We start from the raw sequence: 24932 nt of genomic DNA, 5'->3' as shown, positions 1-24932 counted from the left end.
CTAATTTACGCCTTGTTCATTAGTCACTTCTGGGAAGTACATTTACACACTGCCTCTACCCCCCCGATAAAAAAAATTATAATCCCTGAGCTTGAAATAATTGGCGACCCCAAAATAGCTCTTGCAGGCATGGCTGCCGAGCTGGGAGGGCTTCAGTTAGGAGGCACTCGGTCTCGGGCAAGCTGAGGTACTCAAAATCAATGGATGTTTCGGAAAATGTAGGGCAATGTGGCTCAGTCCCGTTGGGCGAGCGGCCTGCGCTCCCACTCAGCGCTTCTTAATTTAGGTGAAACTGATTGCTTTCACCTTATATAATTACGACAATACTTGGCAGCCCCATTGCTGCTTCTGTCTGACGCTGCAAAGCGCTGTTCAAACACCGAGTGTAAAATGTAGGCGCTGAGGGTAAACGCTGTCACTTGCACTGGGCAGTGCCCTTCTGGGGCCGAAGGCTGCAGCGGTGCTGCCGGAGCCCCGGGATGCAGGAGCCCTGGGACGTGGGGGCACCGGGATGCAGGAGCCCTGGGATGTGGGAGCACCAGGACACAGGAGCCCTGGGATGCGGGAGTCTCAGGACACAGGGGCACTGGGACGCAGGAGCTCCAGGACGCGGGGGCACTGGGATGCAGGAGCCCCGGGATGCAGGAGCCTCTGGGATGCAGGAACCCTGGGACATGGGGGTACCTGGTTGCAGGAGCCCCAGGATGCAGGAGCCCTGGGATGCAGGAGCCCTGGGACGTAGGGGTACCGGGACGCAGTGGCACCGGGATGCAGGAGTCGTGGGACATGGGGGCACCAGGATGCAGGAGTCCTGGGACACGGGGGCACCGGGATGCAAGAGCCCTGGGACGCGGGGGCAGCAGGCACCAGCCGCTCTCTTTGAGCAGCCCTAGAAAGCTGTAGGTTAAACCCAGGAGCGTCTGCAGAGCCCGGGCTGCGCGCGGCGCCCAGGCGAAGGGCAGAGCGGGTGCCGGTGCCCAGGCCGGGTGACGGGATGGGTGACACCTCGCAGCCATGCCCGAGTTGCTCACTGTCCCCAGCCACGGGCTGTCCTCGCCGCCGCCCGCCCGCCTTCCCTTTCCAACAGCCCCGGGAACTGTTTATTCGGCCCCAGCTTGGCTGTGCCCAGCGGGAAGCAGCGCAGGGGTGATGGCGGGGAAGCCCACGTCCCGTGCCGCCAACAGACACCCCCACGCACCTCGGGGCGGGGGGTGTGTGTGCTTTGCCCACGGACACGCGTGGGCGCCCAACGCAGGCCTGCAGCGGGGGAGCCGCTATCAGCCGAGCCGATACCGGTTCCCGTGCTCGGCGCTGCTCGCCCCCGGGGCGGGAGGGGTGGGGGGGGGCGGTGCTGCCGTGGCGCGCGCGGTGACGTCACGGCAGGGCCACGCGACGGCGGCGGGCCCCGCCCCGTGCCGCGGGGGAGGGAGGGAGGGAGGGAGGGAGGGGGGCGGCGCGGGATGGAGGGAGGAGAGGATGGCGGCGGGGGGAGGGAGGGACGGCGCGGCGCGGCGCTGAGCTAAGCCGATCCCACGTGTGACGGATCTGGCTGCTTCCCCAGCGCCTCTCCAGTGAGATCCTCCGGTAGCGGAGGGAGGAGGAGGAGGAGGAGGAGGAGGGGGGAAGGGAAGGGAAGGGAAGGGGAAAAGCAACCGGAGCGAACCGAGCCGGAGCCGGAGGAGCCGGGCCGGGGGGGGGGCGGGTTGGGCGGGCTGGGGGGGTCCTCTCAGGGGCTCTCGCTCGGCGCGGCGCGGATCGCTGCGGGCTCCGCGCGGCCATGGAGGCGGACGGGAGCCAGGCTACCTCGGGGAGCCCCGGCGAGGCGCAGCACGACCCCGGGTAAGTCGGCGGGCGGCGGAGCGGCGAGGAGCGGGGCGGCGAGGAGCGGCCGACCGGCCGCTCCTCGCCGCCCCGCTCCCCCCCGCCCCGCTCCGCGCCCCTCCGCGCCGCCGTGAGGTGCCCCGTCAAAATGGCCGATCCCGCACCGGCGTTCAACTCCGCTCTCTTCTCTCCCTCCAGCAAGATGTTCATCGGCGGCCTCAGCTGGCAAACCTCACCAGGTAAGGACCGCCGCCCCCCCACCCCTCCCCGCCGCGGCTCCCACCCCCCCCACGCGTCCCGCCCCGCGTGGGCCGCGTCCCGCCGCGCCGGGGCCTGCCCGCACCCCCCCCCCCCCCCCTTCCCTCCTCTGCCTCTCTGCTTCTCTCTCTCTCCGCAGACAGCCTTAGAGACTATTTTAGCAAATTCGGAGAAATTAGAGAGTGTATGGTCATGCGGGACCCCACCACCAAGCGCTCCAGGTAAAACCGCCGCCCACCCGAGTCGGGTTGACAAACTTCGCGAGTTGCCGCCGGGGCGGGTGGACCCGCCATCCCACCCCATCCCACGCGTGGCCGGTGGGGCTCTTCGGGAGGTTTCTCTGCGCCGCATCCCTCCAACCGGGAGGAGGAAACAAAGCGGCCGGTGGAGGCGGAGAGGTGCAGGGGCGGCCGGGTCGGGGCTGCCCGCCCTCCCTCAGAACCGGAGGCTTTGGGGAAGGGGGGGAAACAGCGATTTATTTTTATGACTTCTCTCCTTGTCTTTAGTTCTCATCATTCCCCCCCCTCCCTTCTCCCCATCCCCTCGCTCTTTGTCTCTCGCAGAGGCTTCGGGTTCGTTACGTTCGCGGATCCGGCGAGTGTAGACAAAGTCCTGGCTCAGCCCCACCACGAACTGGACTCCAAGACGGTAGGTCCTGCGTGGGGCTGCCCGGCTGCCCTTCGTCCGCTGTGGCAGCGCGGCGGTGACAGGCGACGTTCCAGGGACCGTGCCCTCGCCCCGCACTCGGCCGCGGCTGCGACTTCGGCTCAGTTTTTGCGGGGCGGTGTCAAGCTGTCATTGAACCGGGACTTTGCATGGTTGTGTTTTTCCTTTTTTTTCCCTAGAGTCTGCCTTTAACTTATGAAAAGCGGTAACTTTCCTTTTTTTAAATCCGAATTTCCCGATACCGACCGATGGCTCCTCCCCCAGCCTTGTATTTTGTCGAGCGGTGACATTGAAAAAATTGTAGAGTAAAATCCAACTTTTTTTGGTGTTCTGCTGCAGAATGCTTTCTGCAGGGAACTTTCTGCTTCTTTTGATTGATTATTTATTTATTGCTGCGTGCGTTTCAAGGTGGGAGTGACTTACTGTCAAATTGTAAAAGCTGCTTTTAGTGTCATTTCCCAAAGTCATTTTTTGGAGAGATCCCCTTCACCTGTGATGTCAGGGCCCTTATGAAACGTACGCATTAATTTATGGAAAGCTATACGAGAGCTCGAGAGTAGATGTGGTAGAGAAGCACGAGTCCTAATTTGTTGTTGTTTCTCCAGAGCTTTTTGCTACTCTCAGTCTCCAGTGGATAACATAAGGAAAATGCTCATGAGATTCAGCTGGTCTATTTTTTCTTTTGATAAATGTTACATTTGCCCTTTTTTTTTTTTTTTTTTTTTTTTTTTTTTTTTTTTTTAAAAAGCCCCATGTGTAAGTTTACCTCTTGACCTGATACGACGTTTTCAGTACTGGGTCAAACAAAAGGTATCAAGCCTGTGTAGCTTTAGGCCCTGTTTTTTCTCCCTGCCATCAAGGCCATGCAAAAAGATGAAGTTTTTGTGCCTCTTACTTTGTTACGATTTTAAGCCTCAGCAAAGCTGGAAGGGGAGGGGGAAGGACACTGGTAGAGGTCATTATTGCTTTGGTACCGATCGCTCTGAAGGGGGTCGTGTTTTGGGAAGGGAAGGATCGTGTTGGTCTAACTGTCTGGCAGAGACTCTCTGCTGAACGTATCGAACGTGTTTGTTGCTGTAACTGTCTTTTATAGTATGTATTCTGGGTCTTAAAGGTTTTATTTTCACATGAGCGTGGTGTTAGAAGGAATTCTGTCTCGGTACTGGAACATCTTGTGTGTGCCTGTGTGTATGAGATTATAGTTAAATGAAGAATAGAAGAAGCAGGGAGCAAACACGAGTGTATGATTTTTAAAAAAATGTAATTTATATGAAAACAAAAAGCCCATAGCTCTGGTAGAAGCAGGTGGAATCTAGCGTTTTAATTCGACCTACAAATTCTGCTGGGCTTGTCTGAACACGTAGCCCGTGCTTTCACGTGCCTTAATAATTTGATTTTAGGTTTAATCAGATATGGTAAGATAACTGATTCAACTGTGTTCCTGAGATTAAACTCACCAGACTTTTCATGTACAGCTATATTCTCTATGTGTTTTTAAAGATAAATTTAGATAAGGAGAACAAAGGCAAACAGTATCTTGAATGAGGGTTTAAAAAAAAATAAATCATGGGAGGACACCCTGTCATATTTCTGACTATAATTAGGTCCTCCCCCAGCTTTTTTCCTGTATCACAGTCTAGTCCCTGCAATGTATTAATTTGCTCTTCTCTGGGGGAGGGGTGAAAAGCTTGACCAGGACAAATTTGCCTCAGTTTTGATTGTGTGATAATGATTGAATCAATCTAAACAAGAAATCGACCTTAGAATCAGTAAGGCAGCTTAAAAGTAAAACATAAAACTAGCCAGGTTCCCTTTCAGCCATTTATTTGTAGACGTATTGTAGTAACTGTTCTTTAGTATAACATAGCATTTGACTCTGTTTCAACGTTCAGCGCAGGAGGCAGATCGGTTGGGTATTGGCATGGAAACGTCGCTCTTGTTTACAGTTACGTTAAAAGCTTTGTTTAGGTAATGGCCATTCATATCAGAAATAGTATTATAGTCATTTCCTAGAGGACTTGTAGATACAGTAAGTAGAATTGTACCTAACTAACTAATTTTTTTTTGGTAGATTTTTTTTTTGTTGTTGTTGTTTAAATAGTTGACAGGGATATGCAAAAGGTATGGATTTGCCATGTTGGTTGCTAATGTTCATCTTCAAATGCTGATGGTGTTTATCCAAAAGGTTTTGTAAAGGAAAATTAGGTTATTTAAGAAGGGCTGTTGCTGTGGTGCAAGGAACTCCATGCTCTTTGAACTGACCTTCAAAAATGAATGTGTTGCTTTAGAGTTTAATGGCTCTTCCAACTTTTTACCAGCGTGACTTTGCAGTGATGTCTTTCTGGTGGGACTGGTGGTGTTTATTGAGAAAACTTTTCACTTTTGAAGCAAATATAGAAATGTGCATATTTGCCTCCACCTTTGGGTATTGCTATGGAAAATCCGTACCTGTTGTATTTCCCCAGTAGACAAATGCCTAGTCAGTGCTGAATATATTCGTAGATAATGTTAATCTCTATGAAAAGGTTAGCTTTCTAGATAAAGAATTTTACTTTTTATGCTTTTTGAACAAAAGTGTCATGTAATCGCTCATTTCTCAGGTATGTCGTAAAAAAGATAGTACATTTGTATCCAATGTGGACAAATCAGTTTATCGGTCGCACATCAAATGTTTGTGCTATTTCCAATTTTGACAAATTAATTGAGTAAAACTGCTTTTTAGGAGAGGCCCATGGTTTTTTTTTATCAGTGACAGGACTATTTATCACCACAGGAATAACAATACCAAATGGAAACATCTCCTTTTCCTAATCTGGGTTAGCTTGAGGGGGGAAAAAACCCAACAAAAAACAAACCCAAACTATTAAATAAAACCTCTACTTCTCAATATGCCTTAACACGATCAGGATTAGTTTCATCCGTTTGTTATATAGTCAAAGATGACACTGAAAGCAGTCACAAGTTGCACAGTTAAGGTAGGATTTAGTCCTTTAAAAAATCCTTTTCCAGACTCTTTATTTAGAACATGTCTGCATGCAGATGCTGCTAAAAAACAGAGGTGAAATCAGCAGCATGTAGACATTTTATTGCAATCATTTTTAAAGATGACAATTTAAGATGGGCAGTTGTTTAAAAGGTGTGATTTTTCTTTACATCCAGCCATGCATCTGCGGTGGTGTCCTTTTGTTTTTAAGTGTTTTTTGAATGGTAGAGTGGCTTTTTAAAGATGACCCATGTGGAAGTTGTATTTAAAATTGCAGAATTAGCATTTTGGAATTGCAGAGTGGACACGCTTTCTAATTTATGCAGTGTGATGAGAGTCAATGCTGCATCTTAAAACAAGGGAGCATGGGGTAAAACAAAGGTTTTGTTGGTTTTTTTTTTTTTCTTCCTTTTTGTCTCTGTGGTGGTGTGCTTCATGCAAGAATACTATAGGTAACTCCTTCATGGAAAATCTTTTTTTAAGAACTTGGTTTCTTCTGGTTTAAAATGCCTGTATGTTGCGTTTGTGTCTTGCTCTCCCCTCTTCCCCCCCTTTCCATAAATGCCCCTTTGTGGTCTTTCATTGCTCACGTGCATTCTTTGAGGGTAAGCAAACCAGATCAATTTGGCATATTGTTATGAAGGATAATCTTGTAGTCCTTCTAATGTTTTAGTTTTAATAATTAAAATGTAAATAATTTGACTTTGTGTTTTGCATTTCTTTTTTGTGTTGTGCTGCTAGTCAGTTGACAAAACAAAGCAGGAAACTAAAAGAAAAACAAAGTAACCCAAAACCCAACTGAAGGAAGGTGCAGGTGTCAAAAACAACAGGTTAAGATCTTGATCAGGAATGCTGGCCATCTTTCTGTGCAACCTCCAGTGTATACAGATAATGTTTAACGTGCAGTTTTGGTTGTAGAGGCAGCACCCAGAGACTAATACAGAGCTCCCTGAGCCCCCGCGGAGATGGTTGCCCAGAAGATGATGTAGGAGGTGTACAGAAGAGGTGTTTTCTTCTTTTCTTCCCATCTCCCTCCCCCTGCCAAGAAAACCCCATACAAACACAGACTGATCCATCAGTTCCAGAGTAGTTCTAGATGACCCGATGTGCTGAATTATAAGCCTGAGAAATGAGGGATTAATAATTCAGTGATTAAAAAAAAAAAAGTATGTAAATTGACAACAAAAGCTATCTTGTTGATTTCCCCTTTCTTTTTCCTCAGATTGACCCTAAAGTTGCATTTCCCCGACGAGCACAGCCTAAGGTAAGTAGGAGGATCGATAATAGGATTTTAGGCACACAGAGAATCATTGTTGCCAGGCAGTTCAGGTTTCAAACAGGGAATTGGCAATGAAAGCTTTTAAAGCCAGAGTGCATGGCGTCTTAAGGGTATCAGCGTATGGCTGTGAAACTACAGGAGAGCTGCTTTGTGCGATATTACGTGTCTCCAGTTTAACTGTCTCCTTGCAGAGTCCCGGTCAGTTGTGGCTGGCTGAAAAGCAAAGACTTCTCTAGTGCTAGCGGGAGATTGTTGCTGCATTACTTGCGTTTGTTACGCTATTTTACGCAATGTGTTTTGCATGGTGTTTATGAAGAGCATTTGGATTAAGTGCAGACTTCGGGCTTGTTTTGAGATGAGCTTTCAGTTCTGTGGTTGTCATGGATGGGAATATATCTCTGCCTTCATTGTTTGCAAATGTTCTTTTGTATAACTTCAGAGATGTGTTTGGAGACTAATAAGCACTGGATAGCAAGTTTCTGATGAAGCTCTGAACTCTTCAGGCCACAGGGTATTCTTTTGCAAGAACAGTGAAACAATGAGCTTTAAGTCTCTTAGCCGATGAAGCTGGCTGGAGCAGTGACCTTCTTCTTCCAGGGCACTCTTGCTGTAGTGTGGCCGGCTTCTACGTTGGGACAAAGACGCTGTAGCCATGTGCAGAGGAACTTCTGTCTGCATGCTTGCTCTGAAATATCGCTGGGTGCCATTTCTTCTGGAGGAGTTGCTGATGGAATAGAAGTGGTTGTTGCTCTTTAGGCTGTGCCTAACGAAAACAACAGATCAGTTTCAAATCCAAATGTGCAGTCAGTTGTATTTGAATTTTGAAAGCCAGAGGCTGAAAGAAAACTTGTAATTGACTTTTTTTTTAATTTGTTTTTGAGAATCTATTGGAAGAACTTAATTTAGCTGGTGTGTGCCGCTTGTATACACTCTTAATCATCTTGGGTTACTTCAGCGTTCTGTTAAAAAAGGATGGAAAGACGAGGCTGCAAAGTTGTGGATGCAAGTCAATAAGGAAAAGCGGTTTAAAGTTGGTGGCAGGAGACTACCTGAACAAGTTCAAGTTCAGCCTAACAATTTTATTGCATGTAGCTCCTCGTGAAAGCAAGCAGTTTAATAGCGTGTGGAACCGTAATGTTAAATATTGTACAAAACATGCATCTAGGAAAAATTATATGTAATTTAAAGACCCTAGGCCTATAGCAGGAGAGGTGCTAGTGATTTCTTTAAAAGAAAAAAAAAAAAAAAAAGAGAACAAAACCCGGCCACGTACTTGCAGAATTAAACTGAACTAATGTAGTCAAATATTTAAGAGGTTCTTTTCTTCATAGGACATATCTAATAACCAATTAGTTAATAATGGTGTGCCTGGCTTGCTTCTGCGCTAAGCAAAGAGTTTATAGTTTGCAGGGCTTGGGGCTTCTGGATTATGTTGTTGGATTAATGCTGTCTTTAAGATACAATTTAAAGTTACCAGAATTTTGAAGGGTTTCATAATTAAAGTATGAAGATGATCTTGCACTGTGACTGATGTTCCATTCTCCCTTCCCAATACTTTTTAAAGGCTTATTTACATTTTAAACTGTTTTCAATTACAAACAACACTGTAGAAACAGATAACTGGTAAAAGTTTATAACGCTTACAACAGAGCTGTTAAGCTGTCCCATGTGATTTCTTCTATAACAATTAAAAAAACCAGGGCATGTCTTATGCCGAGGATATTAGTGAGTTAAATTTTTGTGTTAAAGAATGCAAAATCAGGTCATTTTTACAAAGGGAATTTTGTTGTTCTCCACGTAGTGTTTTGGTTGTGGGTTTTGTTTTTGTTTTTGGTAACAGATACCTTTCAAGTGTGGGGCAAATCCTGGAACGTACGCTGGATTCCACTCTTAGCAGGAACTTGCTCTCTCTGGAGAGGTCAGCAGTGTCTGTTTCTGCTTTTTACACACTTGTCCTTTCTAAAGTGTTGGGATTTCTACAGGGCACTTGAAAAAAAAATCTTAAGGTTGAAAGGAGCCTTATCAGGAAATTGGAAAAAATCAGATGCAATAAAGAACAGATTTTTACATCAATTATGACGTATTATTCTGGACTGCATTTCATAATCTGAATTTTTTGTTTTCTGTTTTATAATTAAATACTGAATTAAGGTTTTGGACTTCAGTTGTTCATTTATCCCAGTTGAATACTGAATGCTCAGTGTTAAAATGTGACTGTACTTTAGTCTAATTAACTAGCTAATGCTTGGGTCTGTGGAGATTAATGGCATTTAATGAAATGTCTCTGTCTCTCTCTAGGTTGGAGGGGAGATTTTTTTGTTTCCCGAGTAGTCTTCCTTCCTGGTGCGTTTAGCAAAATGCAGATTGGGCTTTTTTCAGTGGTCTTGGTGGCCTTCCACCCTGACAGCGATTGGGTGCTGAGGTGGAAGCAAGGCTGCAGGCGCGTTCCCCCTTCTTGTGCAGGCAGACCTTCTGGCAGCGCTCCCTCCATCCGTCCCCTTCCTTCGGGAGCCCTTTTGACCTGCCTCGGCACGATTAACTCTTCAGTGGGCAGCGGCTGCATTGGTTCTCCGGCTGCATTCGCCTCCCTTGCCAGATCACATGCTAGCTGTGGTCTGCGGGGTCGCACTCGCCTGTTTGTGCATGCATGATAATTTGTGCTCATTCCTTCCCCCCTTCTGATTCACTTTAATTGGCTAGTTTTCCCCTTTGAAACCATAGGCCAGTAAAGTGCTTTCTTTGGGGCTTTTTTAACTGCATCTCCATGATTTGACACCTCTCTGGTGATGCAAATTGGTTACTGAGCCAGAAGTGGCAGGTTGTAACAGCAGAGCATTCTTCCCTGTTTTTTTTAGAATGACCCTCGCGGAAAATCCTTGGTGACTGCCTCCAGTGGATTACAGCATGATGTGTAATCCTGCTCTCCTTGTGAAGTCCAGGACAACTTGGAGGCATTGTTTTAGGAAATTTGCTGCAGGGGTTTAACTTGTGGAGGGTCTGGTATATGGCAAACAGCGAGATGAAAAGAATATACGTATGCTTTCTCGTGGCTGCTGTTCCTTGATAAAAATCTGTCTTGCTTCCAAGTGCTGGAAGGCGCTCTGTAACAGTTGATCATTTATAACTCTGCTGACTTGAAAATCCTTAAAAAGCAGCAGTGATGGGGGGGCGTAGTAGTTTTGTACCCCCTTTTGAATACTGAAGACTACAATAATTTCACTTTTTAATATACATAGCCTGTCAGTTCTGACATTACCTACTATATTAGGTTGGAGAAGCCTTATCAAATTTAGCATGTTCATTAGACAATTTCAAATGTAAGCAATTTCCACCCTCACCCTCCCACCTTGGGGATTTATTTAAAAAAAACAAAACAATCCTGAAGAGCAAAAGGACAGCAGCCTCAGTCCATAAAGAAGCTCCTTGGCCATGAAAATTTCTTTGTGTGACTTGCTGCTATAGAAATTTGGATGCTTTGTCGTGCAAAGCCATGTATGAAACAGAGGCAGATAATACTTCAGTCAAAGTTTACAGTTAGTGAGGCTACCCACTGAGTTGTATTTTGTGCTCAGGTTCCTCCAGCATGGGACCGAGGTGCCTGTTTTTCCCGGCACTTACTACAGGAGCGTAATGCCTATGGTTGGGAATTGTTCCGGCAAGTCAACAAGCTGGGACTACTTGTAGTAGCATTCAGCAGCGTTCATTAGCATTGTGTATGTGACCCACTGCCTATAGTCTCTATGCATCCTCTTCAGCAGCTGTTGAATAAAAAGGGCAAGCCAACTACTGCTGCTAGCTCCTGGAGCTGCTCCTGTAGCTCGCTGGCGTGGGCTGTGTGCTGGGTGTCCGGTGTCCTGTCTGCTGATGACCCAGAGTAGAGGGGGTCGTTGTCAAGATTGCATATTTTAATTTGGGATCTAATCTGTGTGGGCTGGGTACAATATTCTGTGACCATTCGGTCACAAAATAGCAAAAGGTCTTCATTTGGTGAGGGAAGCCTTTTGTTTGATAGTCAGATGGTGATGCTGAATACTGGTGCTTTCATTAGACGTGTTTTAATCTAACAGAGGATGGTGCAGGACCGATAACTGGTTCTGCCATCTCTGTGCTCCTGTCAGTCAATGTATCTGCAAACTGCGTGCCTTGTCTGTGGACTAGCTGGTTTCCTGCCTGGCCAGGCACATGGACTGTAAGAGGTGCAGTTGTGCACATCTGTTCCTCCTTCTTTGGTAAAAAAAGTGTGTCAACAACTCTCCTTTCATTTGAGTCACCCCTGGTTAAACCCACGTGAAGCTGGCTGTTCCAGGGTGGCAAATGGAGGGCATGCCCTTTTGGAATAACACCCAGGCTAACCTGGGATATTTTTTTTTAAAGCTAACCAGTGGATTTGGATGTCTGATTCCAATTAAGTTAACTGTGGGTGGGGTGTCTGTGTCCCTTGGCTGCCTGATAAGCGTGAGCCAGAGTAGCAGAGATTTTATTCCAAAGCAAATGATGGACCTTGAAAATCAAGAGTTCTGTTGTTTGTTTCCTCCCCTGCTTCTGCCTGTAAACTCCTCCAGGTTAGTCCCACTACTTCCCATCTTATTTTAAGTACTGGGTAGACTTTGAAGTCTTTTTCAAAAGAATGTGAACCGAACACACTAGCAGAACTCGGGATTCTTCCTTTCCTGCCACCCTTCCTTCCCCGCCAGGCTGTAAAGAGCAGCAAGGTCAGACATTTTCCCTATGTTTTTTCTTTTTCTTCTTCTTTTTTAAAATTCCCCTGCAGGTCTGGGCGGAGTAAGAGAGGAAGTATTTCCTGCTCTTAGCATTGGGCATAGATGTGTACCTTAATAATATTGCTGTATCTTCTACATATAGAGTAATATGAAGTCCTTACCAGACGATAGGAGGGATTTCTTTTTGTGGTTGATGGCCAGTGTTCAGGTATCTTGTTCAACCAACCTTGATGTAGATCTGTCGTCCAGGGTGAACCGCTCCTAGAATTTGTCTCCCTCTGGCATTGGATGATCAGATGGAAAAGTTGATGAGTCTGAGTCTCAGCTAATCAACCCAGGTCTTCTCAGGTAGTGGAGGATCAGGGTTTTGAAACCCATTATTCTTGGGCTCAGATTCTTGCTCTCTGCGATCTGTTTGAGGCAGAGCATAATCTCTGTTCTTGGATGCTGGCAGCCAGGGTAAAAAGTGGCTGTGCAAGGCGTTCTGTGGAGCGCAGTGACTTTTGTCAGAAGGAAGAGCTGAGCTGGATTTTTGTAATGTTATTGTTTTTTGAGATGTAAACTTTTATTTCTTCTCCCCAACCACTCAGGTAGATTGCTCGCATTGTCCTTAATCCCCACAGACTGTCTTGTACTTGTGTAAGATGTATGTATTTCCATTATCATTGCCTAAGGACGTCTTTCATGTTAAGAATAGCCCTAATGTACTTTCCTTCCCTTTGACTTACTGCTAACTAAAAATTAAAATTGAACATCATCTAACTTGGGATTTTTTTTTTTAAAGGGGATTCTACATCCCCCCTGCTTTTCTGTATTGTTGGATTATTTTTAATGGTGTTTACCAGGTAACTTTTCTGCACCGAGACCTTGCTGCTTGCGTATGCCAGAAAAGGGTCCGAAATGAGGGAGGTCAGGGAAATGGAAGAAGAGCAGCAAGCTAGCACCCTTGTGCATTCCTCTCTGCTTCCAGATTGAGTACATCTCGTCTGCAAAGTGCTGAGCCTTTATCAGCCTGGGGGTAGGTCTACTAATGACTGATCTAAAACCATCAAATTCATTTATTTGTCACTGCCAGTGACAGGCCAGTTAATGCTAATGGATTCTTTTTTTAGCCTGTTGACTCTGGTGATAGTCTCATAAATGTTGTGAAATCCAAAGCATTAAGGGAACTTGTAACTTACTTTTAGAGGAGAGCATTGAAACAGGGTAATGTGGTGTGTGTAAATCAAGGTATACGTTATGTTGAGAAGGAAAAAGAGCAACTCCTCCATTTCATTAAGCCATGCATAGATGTCTTTGCTGTTCCTAATAGTTATTTGACTTTTCAATTGTATTTTAGTGTTCTCTTTAAACACATTTTGGGTCATGCTATAAAGGGAGGAGAAGCTGTAAATAGAGCCAGTCATCTTAGGAAAAAATGGCTTGTTTCAGAAAATGGTTCATCTGCAGGGCCTGAATCTTCTCTGTCCCTATTGTGCGAAAGCACTTAAGCATATACTTAAGTTGGCATAAGCATGTGGGTAAGTGCTTTGCTGAATCAGGATGGACTAAAACCATATTATTAAATGCTTTGTTGAACTGTGGAGTCTGTAGCAGAAAAAGATTAAAAGATTACTTTGTGTATTTGACAGGACTTTGTGTATGGTCAGTCCCATCACTACTTTTTCAGACATAGCCAGTTTCATCTCCCTCATTTTCCCCCCTCCACCAGAGGATCTCACTCACAAGAAAATATTAATCTGCTGTTTCCTCAAAAAAGTGATTGCAAGGTCAGTGTAGCATCAGACTTTCAAAAAAAAAAAAAAAAAAAAGAAATCATTGTCTAAGCTTAATTTAGTCTCTAGCCCTGCAATCACACATTCTATTTGCCTTAGTCACTGGAATAATTCTGTAAACTATGTGAGTAGTGTTCAACGTGGCTTAGGTTTCTAAGATATTATGGCTGTAGAAATTGTGGTTTGCTGAGTAATTTGAAAGTTAATGTGAATCTCTGTAGTCGGATGAGCATGCGGTATTAATAAGTTACTGCTAAACTGTGGCATTTTGCTGCTCTCCTGTTGAAAATATTTCCTTTATTTTTTGAGCGCAGAGAAAATCTGAAGAATGTTAGGAAGTTTATCTCCCCTGCTCAGTCGTTCCTCGTGCTGGGACATCTGCAGCTGGGTGTATTGTTGTGACTGAGTAAGCTTAAATTAAGTATTAAGATTGCACTTCGGGAACTTTGTGTTATAAAGAAGGACCCTACCCTACTAAGACTTAGGCAATACTACACAGGAGGAATAGTTCCAGAGACCTCAGTGAGCACAGTTAAATGTGGACAAGGCTTCTTAGTATGTTGGTGAAGTGTACGTGGCAAGAAGGGTGAAGGAAAAGAAGTATTGACAGCAGCAGAAAGTGTCGTTCCCTCTGCCCTTCCCTTCCCCCAGCAAAGACTTGCATTAATTTCCCATTGACTCTGATGTACAATAGGGAAGAGGTTTCAAGCTGACTGAAGGGGCAAAGGTCCAAGAAAACTACTGTAGCAAGAACTGATGCAGAGTGACAGTAATGAGGTGGCCTGGCAGGTGGGAGGGAAAATGATGGGGTGGGGGAAAGAAACTAATATCTAGTGAATTAAGTAGTTCCCAGGGTTTGAAGTTAAGTCCTGTTGGTTTTATTTTCCTCTGTATGTGCCATACAAGATATGGCTGGAGCAAGGCCTCCTTGGCTGAGAATGTGGGCAGGGTCCTGGTGCAGCTCCAGTCCTCGTGGTTCAGGGCTGGGTTGCTGGGAGTGCTGGTGTTGCCCAGAGGATACAAAATTCTTCTGCGGTGTCCCCAAACCTGCGCTGTGCTGTTCTAATTTGTGTTTTGGTATCCCTGGCTCTGAGCTTATCTTTATGTTGTTCTGTGGGTCAATTTTGCATCAAAGAGAAGGTGAGGAGCACAGGGTGAAGAAGCGTTTTGAAAATTTGATTTATTTAAAATAGGGATTGTGAAGTGCTGGCAAGACTCTCAGCTTCCTGAATGCTGGTGGAAACAGAATGCCTGCTAGATAGGGAGTCGGTAGAGGGTTTTATAACAATTGCTGAATAAACATTGTTCACAAATCTTCCCGAAGGGTGATTTGATGAGGTGTGTAAAGAGGTTGCAAGGAGCTGAGGATTTGTCCCAAGTGTTCGTAAATCCCGCTGGACTGAGAGGTATCAGCCGAGTTGGAGGCTTGGTTTGTGGCAAAAGCTTGTCTGCTGCGAACCGTCAGCACTGGCAGCAGGTTTGCTGTTCGTTGCACTGCTGGAAAAAGGTATTGCTGAAGGGGACGTTGCTAGTGATTTTTCTGCAGTGCTTGCTGAAAGAGTGAGACTTCTGTACAGTTTTCCACTCGGCCATGTTATCAATCATTTATGTTCAGAGATGTGTTGGTGCTATTCCCTGCTCTGAGCCCGAGCTGTGCATAGAGCCTGATACATACATAGTGCATTTATCCTTTTGCCAAAGGTTTGCAAAATGTTGTAAATAAGTATAAAGATGTTCATTTGCTGGTGAAATTTGCCTACTTCTGGTGTTGTATTTGGCCGACCTACAAAGCCTATAGCAGCGCTGTGTGCTCGGTGAATTGTGGAAGGGAACAGAAAACATGGAAAAGAAATCTGAAGTTAATGCTGAGATGTGAAATATGATAGGAATTTTCTGAGGACACGGGGGTATTGCCCCACCTTTTGGTGTGGGGCTGCTACCGACCATCGTGTTGGATGGTGTCAGGCCATTGCTCTCTGCCATGTCCTGAGGATCCCTGGGAGGTTTCTCATGTGCGACTCGACCGAGCCCCACTGAGCCAACTATGGCGAAAGATGTTGGCTTCTTGCACTTGGGGCTCGCTCTCCTCAAAAAGTCTCTAGTATAAGGTGTCTTGGGGTTTTTTTTGATTGATGTATTTATACTAGACACCTCGTCTTCCTCCCCAGTTGCTTTCTGTAGGTCGACTCTGTAACTCCAGCCCTGGATGGGTGGCCTGCTGAATACGCAGCATACCGAACATTTGAACCCTACCCTGTTCAAATAGTACTTGGTGCAAAATCCCCTTGTAAAACCTGCTGTGATAATGTCCCAGGACCACCGTTAGCTGGGTTTGACCACTGAGGAAGCACAGCATCGCCATCAGTAAGAATTTGGTCTTTCTTGATGTAGCGTGCGGGAACCCAAACAAGGCCCTGATGGGCTTGGTACTGCCGTTGAGCCTGGAGAGGCAAGGGTCGGAGGAAAAAGGGGCAACGGGGCATTATCCAAAGTATCTCAGCGTGGCAGAGAACACAGCCGTTTCCTGACGCCCAGGTTGGGTACCACATGGTAAACGGCTGCCTCTGTCTGAAAGAGATGTTGGCAGCGTCCCTGGACGTTGGGAAGGAAGTGTGTGAAGCGAAGCAGTATCGTACGCTGCTGGCTCTTTATGTGACTTGTCTTTGAGGGGTTAAACTGAGGTTTTTTTGTTTTTTAACGACTTTTGATTGGAAAATTTATAAGGGAGGCCCTGACTGGAGTGCCAGTGCTTTGGTTTGTGGTGGAGGTTGTAACTGCTGAGTCCTGAGGTTCCTGCCGTACACTGGGGTTTCCGAACAGCGGCGGCGAGGCGAGACTTCGGGGAGGGGGAAGCGAGATAAGGGCGCTAGGCCGCAGCATGTGAAAGGTAGTTTATGGTATGAATTATGGCTAATGCCGGTCACATGGTGGTTACAAACCAACGTGGGGGCTGGGGCGCAGTGCTTGTGCGCTGGGAGGCAAGGGGGGAGACTGGCAGTGGATTTAAATGGGCTCAGTGGTGTGTTGCAATGCAGGGTCGATCCTGGTGCCCTCAGTAACGAGAGGAGAGGAGGAAGCATGCTAAGCTGCAGGTGTCCTGGAGTCCCTCTGCCTCCAGATAAGCGTTGGCTCCTCTCTTCCCGGCAGAGCTGGGCGCTCAGCCATGCCGGACGCTCCTCCGCCCCCGTGGTCCAGCTCCTGGAAGCTGGCTTTCTCCTTTGTGCTGCAGGACTGTACCCGTTTCTCTCTGTGTGGCCTGTCGTTCCTCCCTGTTGGGGCTTGGAGGGATGGCTGCGGTGGTTCCTCCTCCTTACGCAGATGAGGAGTGTGTCCTGACGTGCTTCCAGTGCGAAGCGCAGCGCCGGAGACAGGCTGCACTGTAATTGCGTGCCTCTGTTCCCCCTCTGCCTGCCGAGCGGGGATTTCCTGCCCTAGCCGGCCTGGGATCCCAGGGGTGGGTGGATGGCGGTGAAAAGCACCTGGAGAGAGTCGCCTGCCACAGTACCTTTGTGCTTTAAATTCCTGTGATCAAAGCAGCAGGTTATGCATGCGGTGTGCCTGGCAATTTATGTATGAAGAGGGAGTTGTGATCATCTTGTGTGATTTTAATTTTTTTTTCCTGTGTTTTTTGTCTGGTCACATCCTCTATGTCATTAATCTTCCAGATCAAATAAAATGATAGTTGAAAGTCCTCCATAGTTATGATTCCCCCGAAGTTTTGTGAGCATGGCTTTGATTTTGTTGTAGTTATTAGAAGTCAGTTTAGATTTCTGGACCTCTGTTTTGTAGGTATCTCCAGTGGATATTTTAGTAGGGGCATTTCTCTTCTCTCTCAATCAACTATGTGTATGCAATAGGAAAAGAACAAAATATAGAATAGAAAAAAAATTAAAGCAATTTAGTTACCAGTCCGAAGGCTTTAATGCTAAAGAGCCATGAAGAAACTTTATTGGAACTATAATTGCAGACATAAGCAGTGATTATCTGTCTTCATGCTTTTATAGTCCCCATCACTGTCATCTGAACACATGAAGCTGATGAGAGTGTGTGCAGAATGTTATTCCGCTGATGCTGTGTAATCCTGATCTCTTGCAATATGTGGAAAGTAAAATAAAATGCCAATTCATTTGAAAATGATGGGGAAAGAAAAAGGTGGGAGAGGACAAGTACCCTCACAGAAAACATAACCTTGTTTCATCCAGCTTGCAGCTGAAGGAATGCAGTTGACAGGGTAAGCATCTTACGTGGATGTGGTCAAAAGAAATTTTGCTGTTTCTTAATGTTCTTAGAGGTCTTCGGCAGGTGCAGCCCTTCATCTTTGGAGGGTGCCTCCCTTTTTTTCCTTGAAATGTTCTGGATTTCCTGCAGCTGAGAGAAGGACAACAGCACCTGTTTGTCTGTGTGGCCGAGAGCTGGAGATCGTTGGATCAAGGCAGACAAATGGATGCTGCCACGCGCTTCTTGAGGTGGAACAGAGATCAGAGAGCAAGTCCTGAATTGCTCGGCCTGATTATTGGTGCTGGTTATGCAGGTGAAAATGTGCTCTGGGCTGTAAAGAGGCAGAGGGAGGAAGATGTAATTTGGTGGCTGTATGCAAGATTCTTTTCCTGCTGCTTGGCAGGCCTAAAGATCTGAAGTCCTCAGTATTAACTACCTAGTAGTTTCTGGTGAACTTGCTGGGCGCTTTGGAGGACCGCGCACATGACGTGGTGCTGCTCTGCAGAAGGGGAGCTTGCACTGCTGGTACAATCCAGTGACTAAATCTGACGTGGCATTCCTGAACCGTAGTCTGGTGCCCATTTTGTAAAGAGGCTTTTATGTCTCCGCTGCCCTAAGAAATTTTGAGTGAGAGACTTTCTGCTGCTTGGCAGCCAGAGTGGTAGAAGGAGCAGTATATGCAGAGCTCTGGCATTTTGCAGTGAGGTTAGTAATCCCAAGACAGGCACAGGCTTAGATGGTTTAAGTTTACTTGGTCCAGGCCAGTGTTACTAGGGTTTGCTTGCTGTCTTTCCTGCTCCTTGCTCTCCCGCTCTTCGTGGTTTTGAGGCAGGTGTGTGCACTGCCTGAAGGCAATTTCTAATTCTCGTCATTTCCATTGCAGTCACCTGCTCAGGGTTACGGGGATCAGTGGGAGAAATGAGATAGGAGCCAGAAGTCCTGTGATCTCTTACTGAGCAGCACGTGACTAGTCCAGGGCTAAGGCTGGGCCTTAAGAAGGTAACTGGTTTGTGGGTGATTTTTGGGTAGGGGAGGCTCTTGTTGGACAGGAAACTGTTTATACTTTTTTTTTCCCTTTTTCTGAAATTTGGAGGCAAAAAACAGTTGTTTTGAAGGAGGAAAATAGATGCAGAGGAATCCAAAACTTCTAAATCTGTTTTTGTTTGCTCTAGCACTGAAGTAGGACCAGGTAAAAACTACAACTGACCATGTATGTTTTTGGTGGACTTTTCTGAATTTCTCAGTGATGATTGTCTTTGCTTTCATGTGAAGTTAGCAGGGGTTAACCACTAACTTCTGTTAGAGCAGGTCAAAGCAAAGCTCCTAAATTGCCTAATACAGTCAAGGCCATTTCAAAAACCAAACCGGAAAACTACTAGTGAAGTGCCTAGCTATGCAAAGAAGTAGGCAATGGAGTTTTTGGAGATGTGTGCCTGCCTGTCCTTTATTTGAAATCAAAATGAGATAGTGATGTTTTGAAAGTTTCTAGCCTTCATTTTAGTGAGCTGCCGATGAAAAACTGGCTCTGGGAAAAGTTTTATCCAAAATGTATGTCCCACAGACTTTCAATTACATTCCTGGAGACATCAGCATCCTACTTTCACGAAAGACTTATGTGCTGAAATGACTTAAGCTAGTTTAAATCTGACCCTTATTCTTATCATATGGAGATGAGGGAAGAGATTGTCATCACCCTTGTTTTATGAATGTGGAAAACAGAAGTGCTGCTCTTGTGTTCTGCAATACTCGAAACAGTGGGAATTGCTGGTGCCTCGGAGAGGGTGATTCTGAACTTGCTGTCCCGCGTGTTTCCAGGTGTTGGTGAAGAGAGGAGACGCAGGGTTTGAGAAGCTGACATCCCGGCTGTGCCATGGCCGGTGCTGTGTGAGTAACTCTGCATTTTCTTCAGTCCCCACAAGGTGACGAAGCTATGTGCGAAGATTGCCTTAGTGTTGCATCATTGGAGACGGGTGTGAGTCAGTCATGAAAACCCTCTGTAAAGGGCTTTTGTAGCTAATACTGGCTTATTAGAAACAGTTGTTCGTAATAGGCCTGGTTTCACTGGGCATTTGAAGCATCTTAAGAATGATGCTAGTGGTGCTCAAAGTCTGAGGGGCGCAGAAGCAGATGCGGAGGTAGGCTATAAAAGGTTTAAGATGGAGGGGTGAGTGCCCAGAAGAACAGACTGAATGCAGCATGCCCATCCGACATCTGACTGATGCTTCAAAACCTGTAGTCAGCTACTGTAGTATGGGGCAAGAAGGGGAAGGAATGAATATAGAACTGCTCTCTGCTAGGGTTTGATTAATTTCTGGGGGAGGCTCTCCGTGTTTGTGGGTATGTAGCAGCACAAAGCAGTGCTGAAACCCAGGGCTCTGTGCGTGAAGGTGTGCTGGTGAACTTGGGTGCTTGCCTTCCGTGTGGTAAGGGGAGGCAGCTGGAGCTGGCAAGTCAGCACTCCATGCTTGTTTCTGAGCAGCGCTTAACCTCTGCGTCTGCTTCCATCGCTGTGAAATGCTGCTTTTACAGCCACCACTGCTGCTGTAGCTCTGAGCACCCTGCATGCACTCAGCAGCCCTCTGCCCGTGAAACGGTGCTGCCCTTCTGCAAGCAGAGGACTTGCCTGTACAGCACGTCTGTAGAGGAGGAAAGATTGCAGCCCGGGCTGCTGGGTCCTGAGCAGAATACCCTGAAGACCGTGCTGTCCTCCCTCACTGCTGCAGGCTCCTCTGCCAGGCGTGCTGGAAGCTTTAATTCATGTGCTTTGGGATCCTCTGGCAGGCAGCGCTGTAGAAATGAGGAGTATCATTGTGTTTTATTGTGGCTTCTAAGAACGCAGTGTGTTTGTGCTTCGGGGAGCCCCAGGGGCTTTGTTTTTCACCAGGCCTGAGCTATTCTTCAGTAGAGTCTTCCCGGAGCGTGATCTAGTTCTGCCCATTAGGAGTGAGAGACGGGCCTGACTGATTTCTGCTCCCTGCTGCATAATAAATCTGATACTAAAATTAGTGCTGGTCTCCCTAGGCCATAATTCTTGCTGAGATTATAGAGAATTGCGTGTGTGCAGAGAGGAATTGTGGTTGTGTGTGTGTGTGTGCGTTAGGGGTTTTTTATAACCTTGAGTGTCCAATTTCCAGGTTTTTTACTTAACCCCCCCCCATCTTTTTCCCCTTTTCCTCTCTTTTGGGAAGTGCTTAGCCTTTCTGTGTATTTTGGCTATTTAAGCCTCTGTCACTGCAGGCAGATGAGTTCCTTGGGAGCTCTTCTGAAGGTTTTGTAATTGAGTCTTTTACCACGGCGACAGGATATTATTAACCTTCAGTAAAGCAATTTATTTCATACTCCTTTGTGGGGATAAGCCTTTTTTCCCCCAGGAAAATATGTATGTGGAAAGGGTTTTACGTACAGGGGTAGCTGGACTTGCAGCAGTGATTATGATTTAAAAAAAAAAAAATTATATGAAAAACAGGCAGTTCTGTTTTGTGTCAGTTTAAAAGAAACCTTTGGTCCTGAATGACTCCCACCCTTGCCCTGGTGTTTTATTTTAAAGAACATACTTTTTGCCCATCAGTGGCTTTGAAAGGACATTGTATTTCATTTTAGAACTCTAGATATTTAGCCCCTGTGAACACTAAAACATTTTGTTTTCATCTTTGAGACGGCCTTAAAAACGAACTGAGAGCTGGAGGAAGGAGTTCCTTGCGGGGTCTCCCTCTTGGCTTGGCCTTTGCCCTGAAATCAGATGCAGACTAGTCCAGAAGTCGTTAAAGATTGGATAGCTCCTAGAATAGCAATTTCCAGCGAACAAGCGGGAATGCTGGATAAGTGGCCAGCCTGGCTGAATAACTTGTATTTTCTATTGAGCGCGGTGACAAAGGCACCGGTTTGGGATTCAGGGGCTCTGGGCTGGTCTGTTACAGGCTGTTGTATCATTGCATCTCCCTGCACCTAAATTTTTATTTTAAAAAGAGGATGAAAATATTTCTTTTCCCATGTCTAGTTAGACTTTGCTTTTTACTTTCGTAGACTGTTAAACTTTAAAAAAATAATTAACGACATGCTTGTCTTGGTTTGTGTCTTACTTGAAAACTTTGTGCTGTCACAGAGCCTGCTTTCTAAGGAGTTCACCACACCTTGCAGCATGAATATGTTCTTTCAGCAATTATATTAGATAAAGAGGTGGTATTATTGCCACATTATACAAGAGAGCTTGGATGGGAGTTGCAGTGCTTTGTCAGGAGCTTTACATTTGTTAACACACTTGGATCTCTTGGCGCCGTTTGTAGGCTTTAATTGCAGAGTCATCCGTTTTTCTACACTATGCCTCTTTAGCACGCTAAACTGCTTCTGCCTTGCTATTGAAACGGGCATCCTAGAGAAAGTGTTTTGGTCTGCGAGGCTTTTAGTGACCTTTGTTAGGGCTCTCCTCCAGAACCACCGTTTCCCAAGCTGATCTTCCTGCATTCTACCACTTTCTGATTTTCCGGATGTGTTCAGCTATTTTTATCCAGGCTTTCTAGCGCCTCTTCAGTGGTTCCATCCCTTTTACATTAGACGGGCTTTTCCTGAGGAGCACTCACCAGCCCTTGCTTTGAGTGCGGGCTCCTCGTGGCAGGGCTGCAGGTTTGCTCTGCAAAGAGAGCACCGCCTGCTCGGTGGCCTGGGCTTCTAGCAGCGGTGGTGTGTGTCTGGCACGCGTCTTGCTGCCAGGAGGGAGGAAGGGCTGCTGGCCCGTCACAGTGCCCGTGCTAGCCCTGCCATCTCCAGGGGCCGTGTGGCAGGAGGGCACCGGGCTCTGCCGGTGCCGGTGTCCCCAGCTCACATGGGCTGAGGTTATGCACCATGGGGAGAGTTCAGAGAGTGGGGTGGTTGCAGAAAGAATGGGTCCGAGCCTAGGGACGGCGGGCATACTGCTTTCTATAGGATGTCCTGCTGGGAGAAGATACCGATGCTAAATGTGTTTTGTGGGGAAAAACTGAAAGCACTTTGTGCATGCTCTCCTTCAGCGGTGGTATGAGCAGGTTTGCAGAATGGACTTGCCCCTTCCTTTGAGGTTATGGGCATCTCTGTGTTTTGTTGGTAGCAGTGAACTGAGGTTTTTAAAAACAGAGATAAATGCCGTGACTTTGCCTTTATACTGTAGTCTTCAAATGCCATCAGTTCAATGTGCTGCTGTATCTTCTGACTTGCCAAGTGCAGTGCTTCAGGGGAACCAAGGGGCTTCTCCAGAACCTGCCCTCCTGTTGATGCCTCTCTCGTGCCTGGCCTGTGCTCAGCTCCCTTGGGAAAGGGCGCTTTCCTGTGCGGTCCTTCAACCTCTGCTAAAATTCGAGAGACATGCAACAGAACATTTTTGTTATTGAAAGACTTTTTGGCCCCTCCACGTGCTGGTTTCGTAAAACTTTGCAGCTGGTAGATTTATTCTTACATCTCCAACTAGAGCTTCTTTCTATTTTGAAAATGCCTAAAGTACCTTTTTTCCCCCCTTTTTACTAGAACTATTGTTGTAAATGAGCCCCACAATCTGCAAAAAAATTTTTTTTTCTTTAAAGCTTCCCCACCAGAGATTTAATTAAAATATTGTGAAAGGCAGTCATTGAAAATGAGAAACCTTTTGAGTGGAAGGCACCCTGATTTCCCTCCGCGGAGCTTTTTGTCACCATAGAGATGAAAAGAGAAGCTCAAAATTGCACTTTCCCCTTGTGCGTTGCTACCGAGGGGACGTGGCGGCAGGTAGCAGCTGTGCTAAAATCAGTGGGGCCCGGGGCCAAGGAGGACTGGGGAGGCATGGCTGGGGCTGCAGGCTTTAACTCTTTGCAGGGCATGAGCACTGGATCGGGATTTTCTTCCCCAGTGGAAGCGTTTCTTCTTAGTTTATTATTCTGTTTTAATTTCCTGTACTTCAGGGCTGGAATTTATCTGGGCTTGCGAAGGGGAAGAACGAAGGCGCCTGTCCTTTTGTCTCGATAAAAGCATAACTAAGCAACTTTCTGCGCAGCGTGGCCTGTTGGGTCTGCACCGGAGCTGTTTGGATCGGTCTGTAAATCGCTGCATTGTTCTTGAGGTGTTTATGCAGAAAGCCGATTAAGTAACGGTGTTGAAATCTGACTCGGCCTTTTTAATTTTATCATGTTAGTGTATAAATCAAAACTTCTCTTGCTGCTCTGCAGCAGGGTTCAAGCCTGCCTGATTCTTACTTAAAATATCTAAATGTTGCAGCTTTTTTAATTTGTTTTTATTTTAAAATAAATGGGCTAAAGTTCTTTTTCCTTTTCTTCCAGTAACCCCTCTGGAAGTGTAGGGATTAATAAACCAAAAATACACGCTGTGAGTGATAAAACTGCTCTGATACAGTTTCAAAGACAGTCACACAAATTGAAGATTATTGGAGGGTACATGACACTGGGCAGTGTTATGCCTTTAATCATTTTAAAAACAAATTTTTCTCCCTAATTGAGTGAAGAGCAGGCTCAAGTGGATTCTTGGCACAAACATCTCAGGCAAATGAAAGTAAAATGTATACTCAAGCTGTCTGCTGTGTATATTTTACACCATACCTGTCTTTGTGCCTGATCTCAAATGGATGTAATGGTTTAATTTTAAGCTGTTTGAGCGAGACCTGTTGTGTTTAAACTTCCAGATAGAAAGTGAACATAACCCATGTAATGGCATTATTAATAGGGAGTATTACTAAATTGTAATTTGCAAATTAATGGTTTAACTCTGAGATTAAATATACAGCTGTGTTCTTGTGTAATGTTACAAGACAAAATTACATCAAGTATTTAAAAACAGAAGGGCCTCATCCAAAGCCGGTGGGTGTCTTCCCAGGGACTTCACTAAGCTTCGTGTTCGGCCTTTTCCACCCCGCAGTGAGGGTGTGGACCTGTAACACCAGCAAAGTTACTTAAATGTGCACATGCTCTCAGGAGTGGGCTGTTAACATCTTGACTACCCAAGATACCGATGTATTTGGAGCAAAGTAATAAAATTACTTGTTTCCATGGTGGTAGTGACTAGTGACTAGGGCCACCTATCTGATGGTTAGGTTCAGCTTGTACCTGGCAGGCTGATCTAAGCAATGCTGTTGTGCATATGTATCTGAGTCCTTGCGAAGTTATATATTAATTTTTAAACGAGACAGTATTTGGGAGCTGGGCTTGGCTCTGATGCAATTTGCCCTTGTGCTTTCCTTGACTATTGCTAATAAGAAG

The 24932-nt window shown here is 46.1% G+C and overlaps 1 protein-coding gene across 11 annotated transcripts in view; it reads left to right on the top strand.

The window, feature by feature from the left end:
* The first annotated feature begins 1668 nt into the window (after nt 1-1668).
* Nucleotides 1669-24932, top strand: part of MSI2 (musashi RNA binding protein 2) — a 259928-nt gene continuing 236664 nt past the window's right edge. For 2 of the 11 annotated variants that reach the window (XM_087752379.1, XM_087752373.1), the window contains exons 1-6: nt 1669-1839; nt 2020-2060; nt 2219-2300; nt 2643-2727; nt 6951-6992; nt 19537-19605. In XM_087752379.1, coding sequence (XP_087608505.1) covers nt 1778-1839; nt 2020-2060; nt 2219-2300; nt 2643-2727; nt 6951-6992; nt 19537-19605 — 381 coding nt within the window. In that variant the 5' untranslated portion in view covers nt 1669-1777. Of the gene's footprint in view, nt 1840-2019; nt 2061-2218; nt 2301-2642; nt 2728-6950; nt 6993-18659; nt 18721-19536; nt 19606-24932 lie in introns of those variants that run through there. The other 9 variants (XM_087752376.1, XM_087752372.1, XM_087752377.1 and 6 more) reach the window with 8 other exon arrangements.

This window comes from Nipponia nippon, unplaced genomic scaffold (genome assembly GCF_047370975.1).
Source record: "Nipponia nippon isolate SJK-2023a ecotype South Korea unplaced genomic scaffold, ASM4737097v1 scaffold_15, whole genome shotgun sequence".
In the NCBI taxonomy this organism is placed as follows: Eukaryota; Metazoa; Chordata; class Aves; order Pelecaniformes; family Threskiornithidae; genus Nipponia; species Nipponia nippon.
The sequence above is the reverse complement of the archived record's forward strand: the minus strand, read 5'-3'. Positions and strand labels throughout refer to the sequence as shown.